Raw genomic sequence first — 26,988 nt, 5'->3', positions numbered from 1 at the left:
ATCCCTGGGTGGGGAAGAATCCCTGGAGAAGGAAATGGCAACCCATTCCAGTATTCGTGGCCGAGATATTGTATCCCATGGACAGAGAGGCACATGTGCCACAGTCCATGGAGTTGGAAAGAGTCGGACATTACTGGGCAACTAAACAACAAAACAACAGTGATCTCCATAATCCCTACAGGATGAAGATGCTCCTGAAAACAATTTCTTTCACTTTCAAGTCCAAACCTCAGGTAACTCATGGTAACATGCACCTAAGGGAGCTTTTCTACTCTCATTCCCTCTGTCTTTCTCTGTGCATATGAGGACCATGCGACATCCTTGTCTTTTTTTTCTTTCCTCCCTTACCTGCAATATGCACAAAAGAAGGAAAGTTTGGTACTGGCTTACCAAGTTATGTGTTTTATTAGGAACAGGCATAGCAGAAATAGCTCTGTGTTGTACAGAGAGTGATCATCTTGTTTTATTTTGATGGAGTATATAGTCCTATGCATGTAGAACTACTCAACATCAGATAATTATGTGCATTATCTGGTAGCCAATATAGATGTTACAGAGTATGAAGAACAGCAGATACATTTCTGCAGTGAAATTGCACAATGAATGAAGAAAGGTCAAAGCAGGCACCCTCCAGAAAGATGAGGGCAAGCAGGTGAATGATGCTGCAGATGACAGGGAGTTGAAGACAACATCACTGAAGAAGCCAGATGATCTAACATTCCTCACATAGGAATAAAACAGGGCGGGTAAAAAGGTGGCACAGAAGCTAACCCATTGGCAACTGGGGTGGTGTCGAGGTCCTTTGGATCAACCACAGATTTCAAGGTAAATTTTTGTAAAATTGTGGTCAGGAATAAAAACAGCTCCATGCAGGCCAGGACCTTTCCCAAACAAACATGTTTTCCTGAAAATAACAAACACAGAGAGTACATATTCCTTGAACTCTCTCTTTCTGACTGTCAGAAAGAGATTATGTAGTAGCCATTTGATGAATGTTTGAATGGATGGATGGAAAGCAGGATGACTAGGGAGACTGATGGACAAAGGGTAGACACATATGCTATCCACCTGACATCTTACCATAGCAAATATTATTCTTTCAACAAATATTTACTGACTATTTCAAACACTTCTTTAAATTATTCACATATTATAACCGTAATTTCATATTTTCAAGTTTCTATCTTTTTCTAGAAAGTCACATATACTGGCTGTATTTTCTGATCCCAATCTAGTAGTTCCACATGTTTCTTTCCATTCTTCACAGCGTCTGTTCTCTGCTCTAAGTATACCTACACTTCATCAACATCCAACACACCTTGAGATTTTACAACACATGGTTCTTTTTGGCTAAGATTTGGTTCCTTACATTTTCAGTTTCCAGCTCAAGTTTTATTTCTAAATTTGAAATAACTGGGTCAACTCTCCAAAGCTCCAGTAATCTAGCCCAATAATGACAATGTCTCATGAGGAGGGAAAGTGCATGGGCATTGGGATTGCTGTCCCTCATCATGGAGAAAGCATTTCTACCAGCCCCATAGGATTACTATGTAACTCCCAACTGATCCTTAGAAGGTATCTTGTCCTCTAAAAGACTGAGGGGGGAAAAATTATTACCTGTAGAGAAAGCCATGAAATAGTTGCTTTTTCTAAAGTTGCCACTCTCATCCAGGAAGTGGCCAGGATCAAATACCTCAGGGTTGGGGAATTCTTTGTCATCATGTAGCAAAGAAGTCAGTGATGTTAATATATCTGTGCCCTGGAAAGAAGAGATGAAGATAAACTAAACTATGGAGAAGCTAGAAGAAATGCTGCAAATCGTTTAGTCCATTCTAAGGATCAATAATGAGGAATCTTCAGTCCAAAGAAGGGCAGTGGTATTTTGAAGCAGACAGAACAAGTAATTAACAAAGATAAGTTTAAGATTAGTGGCAGTAATGCTGCTAAAGTGAACTTCAACAGCATTTGAAAACCTCGGTATCTGGGTCCTAAGGTGTCAGACCTCATGAATCCAATTTGTTAATCACCATATTTGGATACAAGTGTCTGTTCCCACCAGGTGCTTTATTTTGTCATTTCAATTCTCACTCATCTCGTATTTGGATTATGGCTTAAAATGAAAGTACCTATTGAGCTACAAAGGTCTGGAGTTACCTGTTCATAGTGTTTTTATAAATGGATATATGCTCTTCTGTGATAATAATAATAAGTTTGGTAACAAATATTAGTGTTCACCATTGCCATGCAGACAGCCTGTATTTATTTAAAAATATATGATAGGGGTTCCCTGGTAGCTCAGTGGTAAAGAATCCACTTGCCAATGCAGGAGACACAAATTCAATCCCTGGTCCAAGAAGATCCCACATGCTGTGGAACAGCTAAGCCAAGGCACCAAACTACTGAACCTATGTTCTAGAACTTGGGAACCACAACTAGTAAGCCAAATCACCACAACTAGTAAAGCCTTTGTGCCCTAGAGCACATCCTCCACAACAAGAGAAGTCATGCAAAATGGGAAGCCCGTGCACTGCAATGAAATTAACCCCCACTCACCACAACTAGAGAAAAGCCTGCACATAGCAACAAAGACCCGGCACAGCCAAAAATAAATGAATAAATAAATAAAATTATTTAAGAAAACAAAAATACAGTAGACGTCATCACAGATTAATCTTAGATTTGAAACACAGGAAGAATGATAAAACTAGAAAAATCATTTCATACCAATTCAGGTTAGTATCATCAATTTAAACAAGTTTTGCTAGCAAAGCTAAAACTGTTGGGTAAATGATTAAGAAACACTATACTCTCAATCACCCTGCTTATTTAACTTATATGCAGAGTACATCATGAGAAACCCTGGTCTGGAAGAAGCACCAGTTAGAATCAAGATTGCCGGGAGAAATAACAATAACTTCAGATATGCAGATGACACCACCCTTATGGCAGAAAGTGAAGAGGAATTAAAAAGCCTCTTGATGAAAGTGAAAGAGGAGAGTGAAAAAGTTGGCTTAAAGCTCAACATTCAGAAAACGAAGATCATGGCATCTGGTCCCATCACTTCATGGCAAATAGATGGGGAAATAGTGTCGGACCTTATTTTTCTGGGCTCCAAAATCACTGCAGATGGTGATTGCAGCCATGAAATTAAAAGACACTTACTCCTTAGGGAAAGTTATGACCAACCTAGATAGCATATTCAAAAGCAGAGACATTACTTTGCCAAAAAAAGTCTGTCTAGTCAAGGCTATGGTTTTTCCAGTAGTCATGTATGGATATGAGAGTTGGACTGTGAAGAAAGCTGAGCGCCAAAGAATTGATGCTTTTGAACTGTGGTGTTGGAGAAGACTCTTGAGAGTCCCTTGGACTGCAAGAGATGCAACCAGTCTATTCTAAAGGAGATAAGTCCTGAGTGTTCTTTGGAAGGAATGATGCTAAAGCTGAAACTCCAGTACTTCGGTCACCTCATGCAAAGAGTTGACTCATTGGAAAAGACTCTGATGCTGGGAGGGATTGGGGGCAAGAGGAGAAGGGGACGACAGAGGATGAGATGGCTGGATGGCATCACCGACTCTATGGACATGGATTTGGGTAGACTCCGGGAGTTGGTGATGGATAGGGAGGCCTGGCGTGCTGCAATTCATGGGGTTGCAAAGAGTCGGACATGACTGAGTGACTGAACTGAATTGATACTCTCAAAGCCCTAATATACCATGCAATAGATGTTAGTGTATTAAGTGTAAAAAAAAAGGACCTCTGCTCTGGAGCAGTCTGGCAAATACTATTTTATCATGTGAATGGCACTGCATAACCAATAATAATGGAATAAGTGACAGTATGGGCCCTCACCTCATTTATGAAGAAAAAAGAAAAATACTAGAAAGGTTATTCTAAGAAAATTGGGATATTTTAAGTATAGCTGGTGCATTAGATAATATCATTGTTTCAGTGATAAGCCATGCTATTATTCCTCTGTGTACAATAATCACTGTTATTGAGGTATGCATACTGAAGTAAGGAGGTTTTAATGGATAGCTGGATATAGATATGTAAGTGGTTACTAGTGGAAGAACTTTTCACATATTGGAATATAGTGAAATCATTCTGGCTTATCAATGATTTAACCTGAATTCTGCATTAACTAAAACGACCTGGTATGGTCTACCAAATATATATTGTCCATGCTTCTGCTCAGTCATGTCCGACTCCTTTTGTCCCTATGCACTGTAGCCTGCCAGGCTCCTCTGGCCATGGGATTTTCCAGGCAAGAATACTGGAGTGGGTTGCCATTTCCTTCTCCAGGGGAGCTTTCTGAACCAGAGATTGAACTGGTGTCTCCTGCATCTCCTGTACTGGTAAGAGGATTATTTTATCACTAGGGCACCAGGCAAACTAATTTGGTTAAAAAAACAAACCAACAAAATATACATAAAACATCATTCCCAATAGTAAGATGTTAACCTCAACTCTCCTTCAGTTCAGAAAATTAAAAAAAGGATGATACAAAGATATTAACCCAGATAGGCAGGATAATGTATATAGAAATTGCAATTAATTGGAGAGAAATTTTCAGAAATGATTTTAAATTTAGCAAGTTTGCCATATACAGGCCATCAAAATTATAAAATCAATTCTATTTTGATATTACATACAAAAAATAGAAAAGGCATTTAAAAATTTCATAACTACAATAATCACCTTCGAAAAATTGTCCCTAAAATATTCAAGCCAATGCCTGGAATAAATTATTGAAAAACATTACAGAAAGCCCTTTAAAACAGGCAGACTATATCATATTAATATCATGATATTCAGTCTTTCTAAATTGATCTAAAATGTCACCATTCTATGGTTAAAAATTGAAAGCATTTCCCCTAAAGTCAGGAACAAGACATGAGTGCCCAATCTCACCATTACTATTCAACATAGTTTTGGAAGGTTTGGCCACAATAATCGGAGCAGAAAAAGAAATAAAAGGAATCCAAATTGGAAAAGAAGAAGTAAAACGCTCACTGTTTGCAGATGACCTGATCCCCTACATAGAAAACCCTAAAGACTCCACCAGAAAATTACTAGAACTAATCAATGAATATAGTAAAGTTGCAGGATATAAAATCAACACACAGAAATCCCTTGCATTCCTATACATTAATAATGAGAAAATAGAGAAATTAAGGAAGCAATTCCATTCACTATTGCAACAAAAAGAATAAAATACTTAGGAATATATCTACCTAAAGAAACTAAAGACCTATATAGAGAAAACTATAAAACGCTGGTGAAAGAAATCAAAGAAGACACTAACAGATGGAGAAATATACCATGTTCATGGATTGGAAGAATCAATATAGTGAAAATGAGTATACTACCCTAAGCAATCTATAGATTCAATGCAATCCCTATCAAGCTATCAATGGTATTTTTCAGAGGGCTAGAACAAATAATTTCACAATTTGTATGGAAATACAAAAAACTTCGGATAGTCAAAGCAATCTTGAGGAAGACGAATGGAACTGGAGGAATCAAATTGCCCAACTTCAGGCTCTACTACAAAGCCACAGTCATCAAGACAATATGGTAGTGGCACAAAGACAGAAATATAGATCAATGGAACAAAATAGAAAGTCCAGAGATAAGTCCACACACCTATGGACACCTTATCTTTGACGAAGGAGGCAAGAATATACAATGGATAAAAGACAATCTCTTTAACAAATGGTGCTGAGAAAACTGGTCAACCACTTGTAAAAGAATGGAATTAGAACACTTTCTAACACCATACACAAAAATAAACTCAAAATGGATTAAAGATCTAAACGTAAGACCAGAAACTATAAAACTCCTGGAGGAGAACATAGGCAAACACTCTCTGACATAAATCACAGAAGGATCCTCTAATGACCCACCTCCCAGAATATTGGAAATAAAAGCAAAAATAAACAAATGGGACCTAATTAAACTTAAAAGCTTCTGCACAACAAGGGAAACTATAAGCAAGGTGAAAAGACAGCCTTCAGAATGGGAGAAAATAATAGCAAATGAAGTAACTGACAAAAAAACTAATCTCAAAACTATACAAGCAACTCCTGCAGCTCAATTCCAGAAAATAAACGACCCAATCAAAAAGTGGGCCAAAGAACTAAACAGACATTTCTCCAAAGAAGACATAGAGATGGCTAACAAACACATAAAAAGATGCTCAACATCACTCATTATCAGAGAAATGCAAATCAAAACCACAATGAGGTACCATTTCACGCCCATCAGAATGGCTGGTATCCAAAAGTCTACAAGCAATAAATGCTGGAGAGGGTGTGGAGAAAAGGGAACCCTTTTACACTGTCGGTGGGAATGCAAACTAGTACAGCCTCTATGGAGAACAGTGTGGAGAGTCTGTAAAAAACTGGAAATAGAACTGCCATATGATCCAGCAATCCCACTACTGGGCATACACACCGAGGAAACCAGAATTGAAAGAGACACATGTACCCCAATGTTCATCACAGCACTGTTTATAATAGCCAGGACATGGAAGCAACCTAGATGTCCATCAGCAAACAAATGGATAAGAAAGCAGTGGTACATATACACAATGGAGTATTACTCAGCCATTAAAAGAACACATTTGAATCAGTTCTAATGAGATGGATGAAACTGGAGCCTATCATACAGAGTAAAGTAAGCCAGAATGAAAAACACCAATACAGTATACTAATGCATATATATGGAATTTAGAAAGATGGTATCGATAATCCTGTATGTGAGACAGCAAAAGAGACACAGATGCATAGAACAGTCTTTTGGACTCTGTGGGAGAGGGAGAGGGAGAGGGAGAGGGTGGGTTGATTTGGGAGAATGACATTGAAACATGTATAATATCATATGTGAAATGAATCGCCAGTCCAGGTTCTATGCAGGATACAGGATGGTTGGGGCTGGTGCACTGGGATGACCCAGAGGGATGGTACGGGGAGGGAGGTGGGAGGGGTGTTTGATGGGGAACATGTGTACACCTGTGGTGGATTCTTGTTGATGTGTGGCAAAACCAATACAATATTTTAAAGTAATTAGCCTCCAATTATAACAAATAAATTTATATTAAAAAAAGAAAAACAGTTAGTTAAGGTTTACTTAATATGCCAAGCCCTGGTGAGCAACTGTGGTATAAATATTAATATAATATGGTCTCTGTATTGAGAGAAATTTTCAATTCACAAATATATAATTTTCTATGTTGACAGATGTATTTGAGGGAGAAAACTATGACCATGGATCAATATGATAATTCTTTCCTATATCTGTGGCTCAGATGATAAGGAGTCTGCTTACAGTGCAGGAGACCTGGGCTCTATCTCTGGGTCGGGAAGATCCCCTGGAGGAGTGCATGGCAATCCACTCCAGTATTCTTGCCTGGATTATCCAAGGGACAGAGAAGCCTGGTGAGCTACAGTCCATGGGGTCACATAGAGTTGGGCATGACTGAGCGACTCACACACACACACATGCATATGTTGACAGATGTCTCTGAGGGAGAAAATTATGACCATGGATCAAATATGATAATTTTTTCCTATACTCATACATCATGTTTATAGCATAAATGCATTTTTATATCTGTTCTCTCATTTTTTTTACCTCAGTTCTTCCTTACTATCATGATATATGGGATGACATGAAATACTATGATTCACATTTGTAGGTGACAAGAGAATTTAATCAACGTGATAAAGAGCACAGAGGTGGTCTTTAATGTTTACACTTCTGGCTCATAGACTAAAACATAAAATCAGTATTTTAGGACTGAAAGTATCCTAAAAACACATGAAACACAACCAATATTTTATGGATAAAGTAACTGGGCAGCAGAGCAATTAAGTGATTTCTGAGAGGGTAGAACATAGCTCAGCACAGGGTACACCTGTGATGTTTATTTATGTTTCTTACACCAAAAAAAAAAAAAAAAAACTATTATTTTGTCATTCCCAAAGCAATTACCTTGTAGGTTAAGATGCCAAATGAAGCATCAAACTCTCCCTCCTATCCTAGTTGTCCCCTGGCAGCACTCTCCCCCTTGAAGGAGATATTCTCCTCATTAAATGTAGATATTTCTGCCAACTCATGTGCTTAAGTAGCAATTGTGCACGCGTGTGTGTGTGTGTGTGTGTGCTAAATCACTTCAGTCGTGTCCGACACTTTGCAACCCCATGGACTGTAGCCTGCCAGGCTCCTCCGACCATGGGATTCTTCAGGCAAGAATACTAGAGCGGGTTGCCATTCCCTTCTTCCTGACCCGGGGATCAAACCTGCATTTCACACATCTCCTGCATTGCAGAAGGATTCTTTACCACTGAGCCACCGGGGAAGCCCTAAGTAGCAACTAAGTAGTGCGAAATTAAAATATTTCCTGCCATATAAATAAACAAGAAATGTCATAGCCATTAGCAATTCCTGGCCTCCAAATGTGAATGAGAGCTCTTAAACTGAGATCTGACAGATGCTGCCAGCCCTCAAAGTGACTGCTGAGGAGCTGGGGGAATGCAAGAAGAAGCTTAAGGAGACTGCCACTCCTCCAAGTGAACAAGGAAACCAGATCTGGCCCAATAGAGCTGAGGTGCATATGAAAGGAATGAATTCAGTGAGCCAAGAGGCTTGCATCTTCTCATACACAAGTTAAATTCCTTAACTTGATATCTGATTTTGATGTTCAAACTGCTTGCTCCCTTTGTTGCAAACTTGTATATAGCCTCCTGCTTCCTTGAATAAGTTTTCTCAGGGCTACTGAGATGTGGTCACCCGCACTCGGAGTCCTAACCATTCCCACCAAATAAAATAACTCTCTACTTTCAGGCTGTGACTATATTTTTTAGTCAATAGTGGGGATTGATTGACAAGACTTGTGAGTAATGGGAGACTTTCCAGAAGAATCTGGAAGTCTTTCTACTGCTGTGGGCTTCTCCCTTTGGAGAAGTCACAAAAGTAGTTTCTGGAAATTGGTGGGGAAAACCACTGAACAGTGTCAATAGGACTGAACTGCAGTTTTGTTTGTATTCTGGGCATGCATTTTCTTGTCTATCATTAAAGGGCTCAACCATCAGCCCCAGATGAACACTCCATGATACTAAGCTCTGGGCAGGACTGTGCTCTTCACACTTTCATCTCACAGCTTGGAGTACAGAGGGAGATCTGGATCTCATGGAGAACACAGCAGAAAAATTCCTCAAGAAGAAAGGAACTTGGCCTCACCTGAACCCACGGAGAGCTCAGAATCCTGAGGTTTTCATTCAGTTTTTTCCATTAGATTTAGAAAAGTCTGATCTTTATAATCAAAACAGTTCTGGAAAATAATGGAGCAGATCACATTGCAGGGAGCACAGCACAGGATGAAAGTGGGATCTCAGGATGAAGCTAAAAAATCAGAAACAATTTTAAGACATCATTGAAATATACAGATGAAACGCTTGGTGTTTGAAATAACAGGTAAAAGTAGTTTTAGAAACTTTAAACAATGTCTTATCTATAAAGTCCCTTAACAACATATATTCAACAAACATAAAATCAACACTTCACTTTTATCTTAACCAAACATAGATTTCAGTGCAGGTAATTCAATCATGGGTTGTTCTTTTATTATTCAATTCATTTCTGTTGCCTTTTCTTGTACCCTTTTCACTCAAGATGCCTGTTAATTTGAAGAGAAAATGGTGAAAATACTTAAAGAGGTAATTTTAAAATACCATTTAATAACTAAAATTATTAGTGGTGAATATCATCTCTCTGCAAAGCCTGTAATTAAGCACTGACATAAAACGAAGGAGAATAGTTAGGGACTTCAAAATATTTTTTGTTTAATGAACAGCTGAAAGAATCATATGTAGAATCAGCAGAGGTGAAGCTAATGTTGGGGCCAGTGTGAGGAAAGCAGGAGAGACTCCATCTTGAAGCCTGTCATCCATCTTAAAGACTGGATGTGAACTGGGCCTGAACCCTGCCCAAGAATGTAGAAACCGTTGCTAGTGAAAACCAGGTCTCCTGGAGACTTCCCTCCCTACAGATGACAAACAGGGATTGTAGTTGAGGTCAGGCTGCCCTGGTTAGATTAACCATGGAGACATCCCCCCTTGATGTATAATCATCATCCCCTGCCCCTCTTAACCATAATTGTTTGTTCTCCTAGCATGTACTTGTTGTAAAACTCAATCCTATACAAAAAGAGGTTCCTAACATGTAACCAGTCACATAGTGGGGGGTATAAAACTGGACCTCTCAGAAACATCAGAGTCCTTGTTGGGAACTGATTCCCCTTGGATCCGCTGGCATAATAAACTATACTCCACTGTCTTGAGTGTCGTCCTAGGTGTGTTTTGCAACTCCAGATTCCACAACATTTCTGGTGCGTTGGCTGGGAAGCCCTCAGAGAGACAGGGCACCTGAGCCTCCGCCTCCAGCTTGCTGGGAAGAGAGCCTCCAGGAGGGGAAGGCACCTCCCTCTCCAGATCGGCTCTTGTTTTGGCAACTTGTCAATTTTTTGAATGAAATCTGAAATGAAACAGTTTCATTATCACTTATCTTCAACCAAAAATCATAGCAAATGGCCATGAAAAGATGTACGATTTGCCTTCTTTCAAGCAGCAACAGTCCTGAATTTTGCCACCTCACCACTTTTTTTAAAATTAATTTTTATTGACGTATAGTTGCTTTATAATGCTGTGTTAGTTTCTGCTGTACAGAAAAGTAAATCAGTTATACATAAATATATATCCACTTTATTATTTTTGATTTCACTTTATAATGATGTAAAGATTTTTGTTCATGACAAATGTATTACTCTGTTCTAGTTCTGACAATGACAGGCCAAAAAAAAAAAAAAAAGCAATGGAAAGATCAAAATCTGAAGTTTGATGTATGATGCAGGGAACCTAAAGCAGGTGCTCTGTGACAACCTAGAGGAGTGGGATGGGAAGGGAAGTGGAAGGGACTGTCAGGAGGGAGGGCACATATGTATAACTATGGCTGATTCATGCTGATGTATGGCAAAATCCATTACAATTTTGTAAAGTAATTATCCTCCAATTAAAAATTAAATAAAATTTTAAAAAATCCACAAGTAGTGTTTGCTGTAATATGTTATATTTTAATACTTTGCCTCCAGGAAGATATTTTATTTAAAAGTAAGGATTAATTTCCTTATTCTTTGCAAGCCAAGGAGGAAAATAAAACATATTGCTTAAGGATTTGCTGATGTCCTTAACATCTAACTGTAGGATATTTCCAAGAATTGGGAGAGGCACTTCCCTTTCCCAGAGCTCTGTTTCCAGAGTGAGAGGAGAAGCAGACAAGAGAGACAGAACACCAGGACCAGAGCCAGATCCATTGGCGCCTTCTCCTATAAAGTCAGCTTGAGCTAGCAGTCCAAGCTTTTATAACACTTCCTGCTAATCTACTTGCTCTTTCATTTGGGCTTCCCAAGTGGCTCAGTGGTAAAGAACATGCCTGTCAATGCATGAGACATAAGAGACGCAGGTTCCATCCCTCGGTCGGGAAGATCCCCTGGAGGAGGGCATGGCAACCCGCTCCAGCATTCTTGCCTGGAGAATCCCATGGACAGAGGAGCCTAGCAGGCTACAGTCCATCGGATTGCTAAGAGCCCAACACGACTAAAATGACTTAGCACTCTTTCATTTGCAAACTAATCAATCGCCTAAGTTCAGTTCAGTCGCTCAGTCATGTCCGACTCTTTGCGACCCCATGGACTGGAACACGTCATCCTCACTGTCCATCACCAACTCCTGGAGTTTACTCAAACTCATATCCATTGGGTCTGTGATGCCATCCAACCATCTCATCCTCTGTCATCCCCTTCTCCTCCCTCCTTCAATCTTTCACAGCAACAGGGTCTTTTCAAATGAGTCAGTTCTTCGCATCATGTGGTCAAAGTATTGGAGTTTCAGCTTCAGAATCAGTCCTTCCAATGAATGCTCAGGACTGATTTCCTTTAGGATGGACTGGTTGGATCTCCTTGCTGTCCAGGAAACTTTCAAGAGTTTTCTCCAACACCACAGTTCAAAAGCATCAATTCTTCAGTGCTCAGTTTTCTTTATCGTCCAACTCTCACGTCCATACTGGACTACTGGAAAAACCATAGCTTTGACTAGATGGACCTTTGTAGGTAAAGTAAAGCCTCTTCTTTTTAATATGCTTCTAGGTTGGTCATAAAAGAGCAAGCATCTTTTAATTTCATGGCTGCAGTCACCATCTGCAGTGATTTGGAAGCCCAAAAAATAAAGTCTTTCACTGTTTCCACTGTTTCCCCATCTATTTGCCATGAAGTGATGGGGCCAGATGCCATAATCTTATTTATCTGAAGGTTGAGTTTTATGCCAACTTTTCACTCTCCTCTTTCACTTTCATCAAGAGGCTCTTTAGTTCTTCACTTTCTGCCATAAGGGTGGTGTCATCTGCATATCTGAGGTTATTGATATTTCCCCCAGCAATCTTGATTCCAGCTTGTGCTTCTTCCAGTCCAGCATTTCTCATGATGTACTCTGCAAATAAGTTAAATAAGCAGGGTGACAATATACAGCCTCGATGTGCTCCTTTCCCGATTTGGAACCAGTCTGCTGTTCCATGTCCAGTTTTAACTGTTTCTTCTTGAGCTGCATACAATCAGCCTGATCAATCAACTAGAAGCACTTTAATCTCTCTTCTGAGTGGACTTTGGCCCACTGATAAAGATAAAAGTTAACAGCTGTTTGCTCTTGCTTTTCTTTCTCCCAATGCCTCACCCTAGACACATATTGGCTGTGTCCCAGGTAGTGGTAATTTTTTTTTTTTTTAAAGAAAACCCCAGAGGTAGTTACAGCATATATCTAGGAGTGAGAATTACTGATGTAACTTATTTGATTCAAAAAACTGCATGATATTCTGCCTTTTCAGACTGATAATCAGTTAGGAAATTAGACTTTGAAAGAGATGAGTTTATTTTAAATCTTATATGTAAAAATTTATCCTATAAAGATTTATCAAATACCAGAATACATTGTCCTGGAAATGGAAGAAAGCCTTTTAAATAATTAAACACACTGTACTAACATTACAGTCACCAAAACAAACTTGCAAATATAACTCATATATGAATGACCAAACAAGTAGTGACTTCTCTCAAAGTCACTGCAGTGTTCACAAAACAAGATTTCCTATTAAATGGAAGCCCAAGGATAACAGGGTCATAGAAATTCAAGGAATGAAAATCAGATAAAGGTTGTCCCCTTCCATCACTAAAGAGAAGAAACTAGCTCAAGGACCTGAGAAAGAGCCCATTTCAGAGAATTTAGGAGGGAGGACTTCCTCCCAGTCACCTTCAGGTACAGTTGCCTCTGTTGCTTTTTTTTCCAATCGTATTCAGAAATAATGGAATGATGTATGCACAGCAAGGAAAGGAGATTCTAAACAGAACAATAGGTGTGGATTCAGTGAAGGATGGGAGGCAGGGACTTCATTAAACTGACCCACAGCCCAGCATTAAGACCTGAACAGGAGATGCCATTCAATGATCACGAGATTCTAAATAGCAGGGAATAATATACATCTGACCTGTCTCTTGAGAAACCTGTATGCAGGTCAGGAAGCAACAGTTAGAACTAGACAGGGAACAACAGACTGGTTCCAAATAGGAAAAGGAGTATGTCAAGGCTGTATATTGTCACCTTGCTTATTTAATTTATATGCAGAGTACATCATGAGAAATGCTGGGCCGGATAAAGCACAAGCTGGAATCGAGATTGCTGGGAGAAATATCAATAACCTCAGATATGCAGATGACACCACCCTTATGGCAGAAAGTGAAGAGGAACTAAAAAGCCTCTTGACGAAAGTGAAAGTGGAGAGTGAAAAAGTTGGCTTAAAGCTCAACATTCAGAAAACGAAGATCATGGCATCTGGTCCCATCACTTCATGGGAAATAGATGGGGAAACAGTAGAAACAGTGTCAGACTTTATTTTTGGGGGCTCTGAAATCATAGCAGATGGCGATGGTAGCCATGAAATTAAAAGAAACTTACTCCTTGGAAGGAAAGTTATGACCAACCTAGATAGCATATTCAAAAGCAGAGACATTATTGTGCCAACAAAGGTCCGTCTAGTTAAGGCTATGGTTTTTCCAGTGGTCATGTATGGATGTGAGAGTTGGACAGTGAAGAAAGCTGAGTGCTGAAGAATTGATGCTTTTTTTTTTTTTTTAATTTTATTTTATTTTTAAACTTTACATAACTGTATTAGTTTTGCCAAATATCAAAATGAACAGTCTTATGGACTCTGTGAGAGAGGGAGAGGGTGGGAAGATTTGGGAGAATGGCATTGAAACATGTAAGATATCATGTATGAAACGAGTTGCCAGTCCAGGTTCAAAGCACGATACTGAATTGATGCTTTTGAACTGTGGTGTTGGAGAAGACTCTTGAGAGTCCCTTGGACTGCAAGGAGATCCAACAAGTCCATCCTGAAGGAGATCAGTCCTACGTGTTCACTGGAAGGATTGATGTTGAAGCTGAAACTCCAGTATTTTGGCCACCTGATGTGAAGAGTTGACTCATTGGAAAAGACCCTAATGCTGGGAAGGACTGGGGGCAGGAGGAGAAGGGGACAACGGAGGATGAAATGGCTGGATGGCACCACCGACTTGATGAACATGGGTTTGGGTAGACTCCAGGAGTTGGTGATGGACAGGGAGGCCTGGTGTGCTGCGATTCATGGGGTCACAAAGAGTCAGACAGAACTGTGTGACTGAAGTGAACTGATATACATTACTAGATCAATAATGACCATGCTTGAATGAGGCATGTTCTGTAAGGAAATTATCATAATGATTTTTGTTCTAAGTTGGCTAATGCGGTTACTTCTAAGCTCTTTTCATAAGGAAAAATTAAGATTTGTCGAGACTCTAGCTACAAAATGTCTTATCCCTCACATGTTTGCAGGAATACTGACAATTAGAAAATTTTCATACCTATCATATCCCTTCAGATTCTCTTGATTAACTTTGCCTAACATAAAATCATTCCTATTCTAAGGATGAAGAAGCTGGGTCTTAGAAATTTAATACTTTGGCCAAGGACATGGTGTCTGCAGCAGTAGAGCTGGGGGTGAATTCCTCTAAGGCCTGTATGCTTCCCTCTAAGTAAACCCTGATGCTGGGAAAGATTGAAGGCAGGAGGAGAAGGGGGCGACAGAGGACGAGATGGTTGGATGCCATCATTTGCTCAATGACATGAGTTTGAGTAAACTCCTGGAGATAATGAAGGACAGGGAAGACTGTAGTCCATGGGGTCACAAAGAGTTGGACACAACTTAGCAACTGAACAACAACAAAGCAAGCATTCAGTTAAGCAAGGTCACCAACATGTACTGAGTGTGTACTGTAATTCAGTATTCCATGACCTGGAATCAGTGATGTTTAAAATAAACACTGAGTAAATAATTACAGCATCAGTTGATTAAAATAAGAATCAGAAATGTTGGTTTTACAACCTTTGGGACTTGAATAAGCCCAGGTAGCAATGAATTTTTTACCCAGGACAAAGAGCTGTGATTTGCTACCTGAATCACATAGTGTACACTCTGAAAGAGCCAAAGTACTTTATTTTGGATTTAAAAACAAAAAAAAAGCTGAGTTGCTCTCTTCACAGTAATCATTTTATTACTCTGCCCTGATCCTCCCTCCATCTGGGAAGGTTTCTGTTGATCCTTTGTCTTTCTGTAGAATGAAAGAATCATAGATATTTCAGAGGCAGGAGGGTCTCAGAAAACCACTAGTCTCATTCCTACTTTATTTTTAGGAATTTCTGACTTAGTGACGTGGATTGGCACCAACATATCAGTACAAGTCCCTATCTTAGGGTCTAGGTTTCCCAACACCCAGTTCAAGAATTTCTCCCATCAAAGAGATTTCTTATGGGTGTCCAGAACCTTCCTTCCCTTGTAGTTCAGTCAGTAAAGAATCTGCCTGCAATGCAGGAGACCTGGGTTTGATTCCTGGGTCGGGAAAGATCCCCTGTGAAGGAAATGGCAATCCACTCCAGTATTCTTGCCTGGAAAATTCCATGGACAGGGGAACCCAGTGGGTTACAGTCCATGGAGTCGCAAGAGTTGGGCACGACTTAGCAACTAAACCACCAAGGGTGTCCAGGAGGACATCAACCTGAAGTCCTCCACAGTCAAAGCTTGGGCAGAATTGTAAGTTGAAAGTTTCTTTTTAAATAACCATTTTCATTGAAGCATAATATACCTAGAGAAGGTTGCCTATGTCTTAAATGTACAGCTTGGTGAATTATCATGTGAACATATACTGTGCAGCCAACATACAGGTCAAGGAAAAGAATTAGACAGGACCCAGAAGTGCCCTTATATACTCTCTACTCACTACTTACCCTGACCTGAAATGCACTGATTCATGCCATAGCTTAGCTTTGCCTATTTAAAAAGTGGAATCATAAATTTTCTTTTTTGTATCCATCTTTTTTCACTTGATAATTCATTTGTGAGTTCAGGCAAATTCTTTACCATCTGAGCTCCCAGGGAAGCCCGAGTTTATTTCATGTTGCCACAAATAATAGTGGTAAGATTTTGCTTTATGATTAGTGCTTTGTTTTATATGAATAACTATTCTGCAGTTTATTTTTTGCATTGTATTGTTATGGATATTAGATGCTTCTAGACTGGTATTACTTTGAATGGTGTCATTATGAAAATTCTTTTTTCTTTTAAGATCTAATAACTTTAACATCTCTTTCTACACTACTTTCTGTTTTAAATTCATTTTTATTGGAGTATAGTTGCTTTACAATGTGGTGTTAGTCTCTACTATACAGCAAAATGAATCAGCCCTAGTTATACATGCATCCACTTCCTTTTGCATTTCCTTACCATTTAGGTCACCACAGAGCATTAACTAGAGTTCCCTGTTCTATACAGGAGGTTCTCTATGCTATCATTTTTTTTTAAGTTTATTTATTTTTATTTTGGCTATGCTGGATCTTCGTTGCTGTGCAAGGGCTTTCTCTAGTTGCAGTGAGTGGGGACTAGTCTCCAGTTGTGGTGCTCAAGGCTTCTCAATGTGGTGCATGGGCTTTAAGGCATGTGGGCTTCAGTAGTTGTGGCACACAGGCTTAGTTGCTTCTCAGCCTGTGGGATCTTCCTGGAGTAGGGATTGACCCATGTCCTCTGCCTTGGAAGGCAGATTCTCAACCACTGGACCACCAGAGAAGACCAATTATCTATTTTTTACACAGTATCAATAGTGTATATGTGCCTATCCCAATTTCCCAGTCCTCCTAACCCCTACACCCTTATCCCCCTTGGTATTCATATATTTGTTCTCTACGTCTGGGCCTCTATTTCTGCTTTGCAAATAGGATCATCTATACTATTTTTCTAGATTTCACATATACGTGTTACTATATGATATTTGTTTTCCTCTTTCTGACTTACCTCACTCTGTATGACATACTCTAGGTCCATCCACAACTCTACTAATGATCCAACTCTGTTCCTTTTTACGCCTGAGTAATATTTCATTGTATATATGCACCACATCTGTGCTATCCATTCCTCTGTTGAAGGACTTTTAGGTTGCTTCTGTGTCCTGACTATTGTAAATAGTGCTGCTATGAACTTTGGAGCACATGTATCTTTTTTAATTATGATATTCTCTGGGTAATATGCTCAGAAGTGGGGTTGCTGGATCATAGGGAAGTTCTATTTTTAGTTTTTTAAGGAACTCCATTCTGTTTTCCATAGTGGTTGTATCAAATTACTCTCCCACCAACAATTTTTAAGTATAGCTTTTTGATATTCCAATGTACTGCATTTCTGTTTAGTACATACTGACAAGTGGAATTGTTGGATAGGCATGTGTTCACTTTAAGTACATACGTGTGTGTGCTCAGTTGCTCACTCATGTCCAATTCTTTGTGATGCTATGGACCCACCACGTTCTTCTGCCCATGGGATTTTCCATAGGCAAGAATACTTGAGTGGATTGCCATTAATAAACACTGCCAAATAATTGGTGAAATGATTGAACCAATTTATGGTTTACTTTGAAAGTGCCAGTTCCTTCACTTTCTTGCCAACACTTAGTATAATCTTTTTCCATTTTAATCATTCTGATGGGTATATAATAATACTTCACTGAAGTTTCAGTTTGCATTTCTGTGAAGATTGATTAACAATGTGGAGCACTTTTCCAGATGTCCACTAGCAGTATCAAATCATTTGTGAAAGGCTTGTATATTTGGGAATGAACCCATAGTTGGCTCTCTCTATATAAACATACAGATATGTACATAGGTATATCGTGCAAGTGTATAGGAAATTTGGTAGTATGTATTTTGAATAGGTTGAGAGTAAAATGGTGACCCAGTGTTCTAAAGATCTGAATACTTAGTATTCATTGTCTTAAAACTAGGTGATTTTCCTGCATTACCAGAGTACAAACTTAAATACAAACAGGAAACTAATATTGATGCATTTGGACCATCTAATTCTTATCTGTTTTTCACCAATATATCCCAAAGATATTCCTTATGTCCAGTTCCTTAGAATCACATCCTGCAATTAGTTGTCATGTCTCCTTAGTCACATTCAGTCTGGAAGAGTTCCTCAGTCTTTCCTTGACTTCCAGGACCTTGTCACTCTTGAAGAGTATAGTTTGGGATATTTGTAAAATGTCCCTCAGTTTGAGTTTGTCTGATGTTTCCTCATGGTCTGAGCCACAGTCAGCTCCTGGTCTTGTTTTCGCTGACTGTATAGAGCTTCTCCATCTTTGGCTGCAAAGAATATTCAATCTGATTTCGGTGTTGACCATCTGGTGATGTCCATGTATAGAGTCTTCTCTTGTGTTGTTGGAAGAGGGTGTTTGTTATGACCAGTGCATTTTCTTGGCAAAACTCTATGAGTCTTTGCCCTGCTTCATTCCGTATTCCCAAGCCAAATTTGCCTATTACTCCAGGTGTTTCTTGACTTCCTACTTTTGCATTCCAGTCCCCTATAATGAAAAGAACATCTTTTTTGGGTGTTAGTTCTAAAAGGTCTTGTAGGTCTTCATAGAACCGTTCAACTTCAGCTTCTTCAGCATTACTGGTTGGGGCATAGACTTGGATTACTGTGATATTGAATGGTTTGCCTTGAAAACGAACAGAGATCATTCTGTCATTTTTGAGATTGCATCCAAGCACTGCATTTCGGACTCTTTTGTTGACCATGATGGCCACTCCATTTCTTCTGAGGGATTCCTGCCTGCAGTAGTAGATATAATGGTCATCTGACTTAAATTCACCCATTCCAGTCCATCTCAGGTCGCTGATTCCTAGAATGTCGACATTCACTCTTGCCATCTCTTGTTTGACCACTTCCAATCTGCCTTGATTCATGGACCTGACATTCCAGGTTCCTATGCAATATTGCTCTTTATGGCATTGGACCTTGCTTCTATCACCAGTCATATCCACAACTGGGTATTGTTTTTGCTTTGGCTCCATCCCTTCATTCTTTCTGGAGTTATTTCTCCATTGATCTCCAGTAGCATATTGGGCACCTACTGACCTGGGGAGTTTCTCTTTCAGTGTCCTATCATTTTGCCTTTTCATACTGTTCATGGGGTTCTCAAGGCAAGAATACTGAAGTGGTTTGCATTCCCTTCTCCAGTGGACCACAGTCTGTCAAATCTCTCCTCCATGACCCGCCCGTCTTGACCCGCCCACTAGACCATTCATGTATGACCTAAATCAAATCCCTTTTGATTCTACAGTGGAAGTGAGAAATAGATTTAAGGGCCTAGATCTGATAGATAGAGTGCCTGATGAACTATGGAATGAGGTTTGTGACATTGTACAGGAGACAGGGATCAAGACCATTCCCATAGAAAAGAAAAGCAAAAAAGCAAAATGGCTGTCTGGGGAGGCCTTACAAATAGCTGTGAAAAGAAGAAAAGCAAAAAGCAAAGGAGAAAAGGAAAGATATAAACATCTGAATGCAGAGTTCCAAAGAATAGCAAGAAGAGATAAGAAAACCTTCTTCAGCAATCAATGCAAAGAAATAGAGGAAAACAACAGAATGGGAAAGACTAGAGATCTCTTCAAGAAAATCAGAGATACCAAAGGAACATTTCATGCAAAGATGGGCTCGATAAAGGACAGAAATAGTATGGACCTAACAGAAGCAGAAGATATTAAGAAAAGATGGCAAGAATACATGGAAGAACTGTACAAAAAAGATCTTCATGACCCAGATAATCACGATGGTGTGATCACTGACCTAGAGCCAGACATCCTGAAATGTGAAGTCAAGTGGGCCTTAGAAAGCATCACTACGAACAAAGCTAGTGGAGGTGATGGAATTCCAGTTGCTATTCCAAATCCTGAAAGATGATGCTGTGAAAGTGCTGCACTCAATATGCCAGCAAATTTGGAAAACTCAGCAGTGGCCACAGGACTGGAAAAAGTCAGTTTCATTCCAATCCCAAAGAAAGGCAATGCCAAAGAATGCTCAAACTACCGCACAATTGCACTCATCTCACATGCTAGTAAAGTAATGCTCAAAATTCTCCAAGCCAGGCTTCAGCAATATGTGAGCCATGAACTTCCTGATGTTCAAGCTGGTTTTAGAAAAGGCAGAGGAACCAGAGATCAAATTGCCAACATCCGCTGGATCATAGAAAAAGCAAGAGAGTTCCAGAAGAACATCTATTTCTGCTTTATTGACTATGCCAAAGCCTTTGACTGTGTGGATCACAATAAACGGTGGAAAATTCTGAAAGAGATGGGAATACCAGACAGACCACCTGATCTGCCTCTTGAGAAATTTGTATGCAGGCCAGGAAGCAACAGTTAGAACTGGACATGGAACAACAGACTGGTTCCAAATAGGAAAAGGAGTTCGTCAAGGCTGTATATTGTCACCCTGTTTATTTAACTTATATGCAGAGTACATCATGAGAAATGCTAGACTGGAAGAAACACAAGCTGGAATCAAGATTGCCAGGAGAAATATCAATAACCTCAGATATGTGGATGACACCACCTTTATGGCAGAAAGTGAAGAGGAACTCAAAAGCTTCTGATGAAAGTGAAAGTGGAGAGTGAAAAAGTTGGCTTAAAGCTCAACATTCAGAAAATGAAGATCATGGCATCTGGTCCCACCACTTCATGGGAAATAGATGGGGAAACAGTGGAAACAGTGTCAGACTTTATTTTTCTGGGCTCCAAAATCACTACAGATGGTGACTGCAGCCATGAAATTAAAAGACGCTTACTCCTTGGAAGGAAAGTTATGACCAACCTAGACAGCATATTCAAAAGCAGAGACATTACTTTGCCAACAAAGGTTCGTCTAGTTAAGGCTATGGTTTTTCCTGTGGTCATGTATGGATGTGAGAGTTGGACTGTGAAGAAGGTTGAGCACCGAAGAACTGATGCTTTTGAAGTGTGGTGTTGGAGAAGACTCTTGAGAGTCCCTTGGTCTGCAAGGAGATCCAACCAGTCCATTCTGAAGGAGATCAGCCCTGGGATTTCTTTGGAAGGAGTGATGCTAAAGCTGAAACTCCAGTACTTTGGCCACCTCATGCGAAGAGTTGACTCATTGGAAAAGACTCTGATGCTGGGAGGGATTGGGGGCAGGAGGAAAAGGGGACGACAGACGATGAGATGGCTGGATGGCATCACTGACTCGATGGACGTGAGTCAGTGAACTCTGTGAGTTGGTGAGGGACAGGGAGGCCTGGTGTGCTGCGATTCATGGGGTCGCAGAGTCGGACATGACTGAGCGACTGATCTGATCTGATGTTTCCTCATGATTAGATTCAGGTTGTGTATCTTTGACAGGAATATTACAAAATAATGTTTTTTCTGTTTACTGCATCCTGTGAGGTGACAGTTTCAATCTGTTCGTTATGGATGCTATTTGTTTTGATTACTTGGTTAGGTTAGTATTTGTCAGCCTCTTCTCATCAAAGTGGATGGGCTATGACTTTTCAAATAAGGTAGCTCCCCCACCTGCTCCATGTGGGTGCCCTTCTTACCTCTCTTGGCTATGATACTCCATCCTGGGATGTCCCTCAGTGGGAGTGCTCTCTTCACCCTACTTCATGCTAAGTCCCCTCCCCTGGTTGTCTCATACTCTGCCTCTGCACCTTCATCCCCACCCCAAACCAAGGTAGCTCATGGGACTTCCCTTATGATCCAGTGGCTAAGACTCCATGCTCCCAATGCAGGGGGTCCAGGTTTGATCCATGGTCAGGGAACTAGATTCTGCATGCCTCAACTAAAGATCTCACACTCACATGCCACAATTAATTAACTTCCAATTAAAATAAATAAATTTAAAAAAAAGACCCTGTTTTAGGTCCTTTAATGGACCAGAACCCAGTGGTCCAGAGTTGACTGACAAAAAAGTAAAGGAGACAGAAAGAGGCTGATATTCCTTGGTTTATACAGAAAGCCAATAAAGCCCCTGACACGGGGCTTGCTTTGTTCACGGAGGCCTCAGGCGCCCTCTTGATGGGGTGAAGGTGCAGAGCACCTTCTCGAGAGGGTCTTAGAAGCCCAGGCAGGAAAGTGAACTCAGAGAGCCTCTGTGCTCCAGGGGATCAGCCTGAAAAAGAGAGAGAGAGAGAGAGAGAGAGAGAGACACAGGGACCAAAGCTCTGATGGACCAAAGGTGTTTTAAACAACATGGTGTGGGCATATATACTGTAGTTATTCTCAGCAAAGATAAAGATTAAAATTCCAGACTTACAAAACATAGGCAATCCATATTAAAGAGAGAGATAGTTGTAAATAATCACTTTTACCGTATGGTTCACAAGAAGGAAGAGGGTACTTATGACCGTATCCCTGTGTCTTTCTTTCTTTCTTTCTTTCTCTCTCTCTCTCTTTCTCTCTCTCTCTCTCTCTCTCTCTCAGGCTATTTCTTTGGAGCACAGAGACTCTCTGAATTCACTTTCCTGCCCGGGATTCTAAGACCCTCTCGAGAAGGTGCTCTGCACCTTCACCCCATCAAGAGGGCGCCTGAGGCCTCCATGAACAGGGCAAGCCCTGTGCCAGGACCTTTATTGGCTTTTTGCATAAACCAAAGAATATCAGCCTCTTTCTCCTTTACTTTCTTATTGGTCGACTCTGGACCACTGGGTTCCGGTCCATTAAAGGACCTCAACAAGACCCGACACAGCCAAATAAATTTTTTTAAGTGCATATCTTGTAATGATAATTCACAAAGAAAGAAAAATGGAAGTGCAAGGAGTATATGAAAAAAGTAATATGGCATAATTATTCATCAGGGACTCACACTTCATGAAAAATGCTAAATTTCAAAAATGATAATTGGCAAAGATGTGGGAAACCCAGTACTGTCAGATTCTAAGAAAAATGTAAAAGTACACCCGCTTTGGAAAAAGACAGGTACACATAAGATCTATACGATGTCTGGGGACCATGGGTTGAAGTGACAGAAAGACAGAACTGCCTGTCTCCCAGGCTAGTGGCATCCACTGGCCTGACCTGTTCTAGACCCCACAGAAGGGCAAGCTCAGAAGTTTAGGGAGAAGCGCAGGCTCTTTAATTTTCAGTTTTCACATTTGGACATGAGACTCTCAGCTTCTCATGAATAGAGGGCCCATTCTGGGGGTGGTATGAGTCTGGTTTACATTATCCCCCAAACCTCCCATGAGTGTGTGCTTTTCCAGCAGGGTTTTAAGCTGTACTTAGGGGAAACTTCTGCAGAGTTCAGAGTTCACTGTGCAACCTCAGCATCAGCCAATGATGGCTTTGTCCCTGGCTCACTCATTTCCTTCCTTATTGATTCATCCCACAACCATTGTTAATGCAAGTTTGTGTGCCTGATGCACGGTGAGGCCAAACAAACAGGAAGGCTGGAATTTGGAGCAGAGAAAGATTTATTGCAACTTGAGGTGGTTCATATCCTAAAAAGCCTTGAGCTCCCTAATGAGTTTTGGCAAAGCCTTTTTTTAAAGGGCAGGTGCAGTGGGGCAGGGGGCAGGATGCCATCTGCAGGGTATGTGATCAGTCTTGCACACAGTTCTCTGACTGGCTGATGATGAGGTAGCAGAGTGGTGTCACAGGGGTTAATATTATCAGCCCTTATGCTCCAGCTGGCCTGGGTCTATGTATGTGCTTATGGTCATCAATCGGTTCCCCCATTTGTTGGTAAGGGGGATTCACATCTGCAAAACAACTCAGGAAATGTGCATCAAATACTAATAACTAGGTAATTCAGAGAGGAGCTAAAGCAGAGGATTCAGGGGAAGGCTCCAGAGGGTCATGCTCAGTTATACCATAAATAGACACATCCCAGACAGAAGATCTGCACTTCCCTCCTTCTTCAAAGAAACCCTCCAGTAGAATCCATGAGAATCAGAATCTGTCCTTTTACTCTTTACACTTAAGATGATAAAACATTTTAAATACAAATAAGGCATCAAGACTAGCCCAACCCTATGTACTGAAACTATTACAAACTGAAAAAAGCCTCAGAGTCTCTAAGATGAGCTCCAGGTCCTGTGTTGAGAGTCCAGTCACACCACTTCAGGAAGCTGGCTGAAGGTCAAATTCCAGGCAGCTTCTCTGCTGGATGTGGGAGTGGGTACAGTAGGTAACATGAAATCAAGGGACAGAGTAAAAGTTAATGATGTGGCAAAAACATCTAGTAGGATGTTGAAGCATTATTGACTCAGTAGTGTCCAGCTCTGTGACCCCATGAACTGTAGCCCGCCAGGTTCCTCTGTCCATGGGATACTCCGGGCAAGAATGCTGGAGTGGGTTGCTATGCCCTCCTCCAGGGGATCTTCCTGGTCCAGGGTTTGAACCCAGGTCTTGTGCATTGCAGACAGATTCTTTACCACATGAGCCATCTAGGACGCCCAGAGGACTTTGGAGATAGGTTGCAAGTCAAGTGCTCATTTAACCATTCAAATCAAAGTGAATGCATCCTACACAAATGTGGCTGAGGAAGAGAAATAAAAACCCACCTGACATGTCATCATAAAATTTTCCAGACTAAATAAGGCTCCTCTGAAAGAGTATATCAATATGTTGGGGGAAAAGGATATTAAATATCTGAACTTTATCAGCATAAAAAAAGGGAGTGCCTGGAGGTATTACCTGTCAAGGCAGATTGTGGCTTGGAGCAAGAAGTGGGATTTTCCTTAAGACCTACAGAAAGTAACTTTAAAAACCTCAAAGAAATACTTCAAAGAATCATTTCTTTACAAAGGCAGATTCTGTTCCCTGAAACTAAAATCTTGTGTTCTTTGGTTGGGATCTTGGAAGGTTGGACAAAATCTCTTCATCTGTGGAGAGGAGATTACAGACTTTACACAAAGATCTACCCACCTGTGATTAAAGTCCAGCTTCCAGGCATGTAATCTTAGGTTGCTGGTGATTCCCTTGGAGCATGTGCTTCCTGATCCTTGTCCAAAGATGCTGTTTCCTCTGAGACAGGAGGGCCCCACATTCCTTCCCTGGATCTTCCCCTTGGGGGAAGGCTGTCCTCCTTTCCTCCTAACCTGAAATTTCCCTTGGGTCTGAAAGAGCTGGTGTTAAAATAAAAAAAAGAAAGCCTCTCTTTTCCTCACAACCCAAATTCAAGTCCCCACTTTGTGGTGGTGGTGGTTTAGTCGCTTAGTTGTGTCCGACTCTTGTGACCCCATGGACTGTAGCCTTCCAGGCTCCTCTGCCCATGGAATTCTCCAGGCAAGAGTCCCCACTTTAGTTAGAACCAATTTTTTGAAAGCTCTGGGTCCCATTTCAGGTCCTGAGAGTGAAAAAACCTTGTGAAAGCCTCACCTCTAAGTGTGGCCACAAAGGACTCTCCCTTTCATTGTCTGAAGGGTTTACAGACATTGTGCAATCAGGCATTTAAAGCAGTTAAAACCAGCTGCCCAGCCTTATTCCCAAAGACTCATTCTAGGGCAGGAGCTTGGAATTGGAGAAGAAGTGGGTTATCCTTTCATTTAAGTCACTGATTTAGTGGAGAAGTTAATCTTTCTGATACCTGGTGGAGTAGCTTGATCAAACCAACCTTGCCACGGATAACAGTGTTTCAACCTAGAGAAATTATTCACAAGAAAACAGCTCACAGAAGTCACTGCAGAGTCACTTAAATTGGCATGTCCTAAAGAGGATAGAGTGATGGGGTAACACAAGAGGTGGATTCTCTGATGGTAAAGTTTTCCACCCAGGACCAGCTCCCTGAGTGATTTCACTTGTGTTCACTTCATGCCTTGTCAATATTATAGTTTTCTGAACAGTTTTTATTACACAAAATAGTCTACTCATTTATGTTGTTCTTTGGAGAAGGAAATGGCAACCCACTCCAGTGTTCTTGCCTGGAAAATCCCGTGGATGCAGGGGCCTAGTAGGCTGCTGTCTATGGGGTCGCACAGAGTCTGACACGACTGAAGGGACTTCACTTTCACTTGCATTATTTAGATAAGTAGCATTAAAAAAATTTTTTTTAACATTTTTGTCTGTGCAGGGATTTTTTCATTTTGGTTCACAGGCCTCTCTTGTTGTGGTGTGTGAGCTTAGTTGCCCCATAGCATGTAGGATCTTAGTTTCCCCTTCAGGGATCAAACCTGTATCCCCTGCATTGACAGGTAGATTCTTAACCACTGGACCACCAGAGATGTCCCAATTAGCAGCAAATTTTAATTCAAGAAATCAGTCTCCCTTTTCCTAAAAAATACGATATTTTCTGTGAGAGATCAGCCACCAGGATCATTTGAAATGTCCAAACACTCTCCCCTTTTTTAATGTTTTCTAGTGTGAGGAGCTCCAGGGTGCCCCCAGGCTTCTCCTCCGATGCATGAGTCCTCCTCAAAGGGCCTGGAAGATCCACGAGACCCTTCACCCAGCCCTCAGCCCAAGAATCCAAGGCCAAGCCCAGGGCAGTGAGGAAAACACTGCTCTGTCACTTGTCCTG

General features: G+C 40.6%; 1 protein-coding gene across 1 annotated transcript; it reads right to left on the bottom strand.

Moving 5' to 3' along the window:
• Window positions 1-722: 722 nt before the first annotated feature.
• On the bottom strand, window positions 723-25,907 carry LOC129637101 (cytochrome P450 2C42-like). Its single transcript, XM_055561071.1, has 3 exons — window positions 25,851-25,907; window positions 1,618-1,759; window positions 723-904 (listed from the first exon to the last, which is right to left on the bottom strand). The coding sequence occupies exons 1-3, from the start codon at window positions 25,905-25,907 to the stop codon at window positions 723-725; spliced, it is 381 nt and encodes a 126-aa protein (XP_055417046.1).
• Window positions 25,908-26,988: the final 1,081 nt, after the last annotated feature.

The sequence above is a fragment of the Bubalus kerabau genome, chromosome 22 (assembly GCF_029407905.1).
Source record: "Bubalus kerabau isolate K-KA32 ecotype Philippines breed swamp buffalo chromosome 22, PCC_UOA_SB_1v2, whole genome shotgun sequence".
NCBI classification, from domain to species: Eukaryota; Metazoa; Chordata; class Mammalia; order Artiodactyla; family Bovidae; genus Bubalus; species Bubalus kerabau.
Note: the sequence above shows the minus strand (reverse complement) of the source record. Positions and strands in the feature narration are given on the sequence as shown.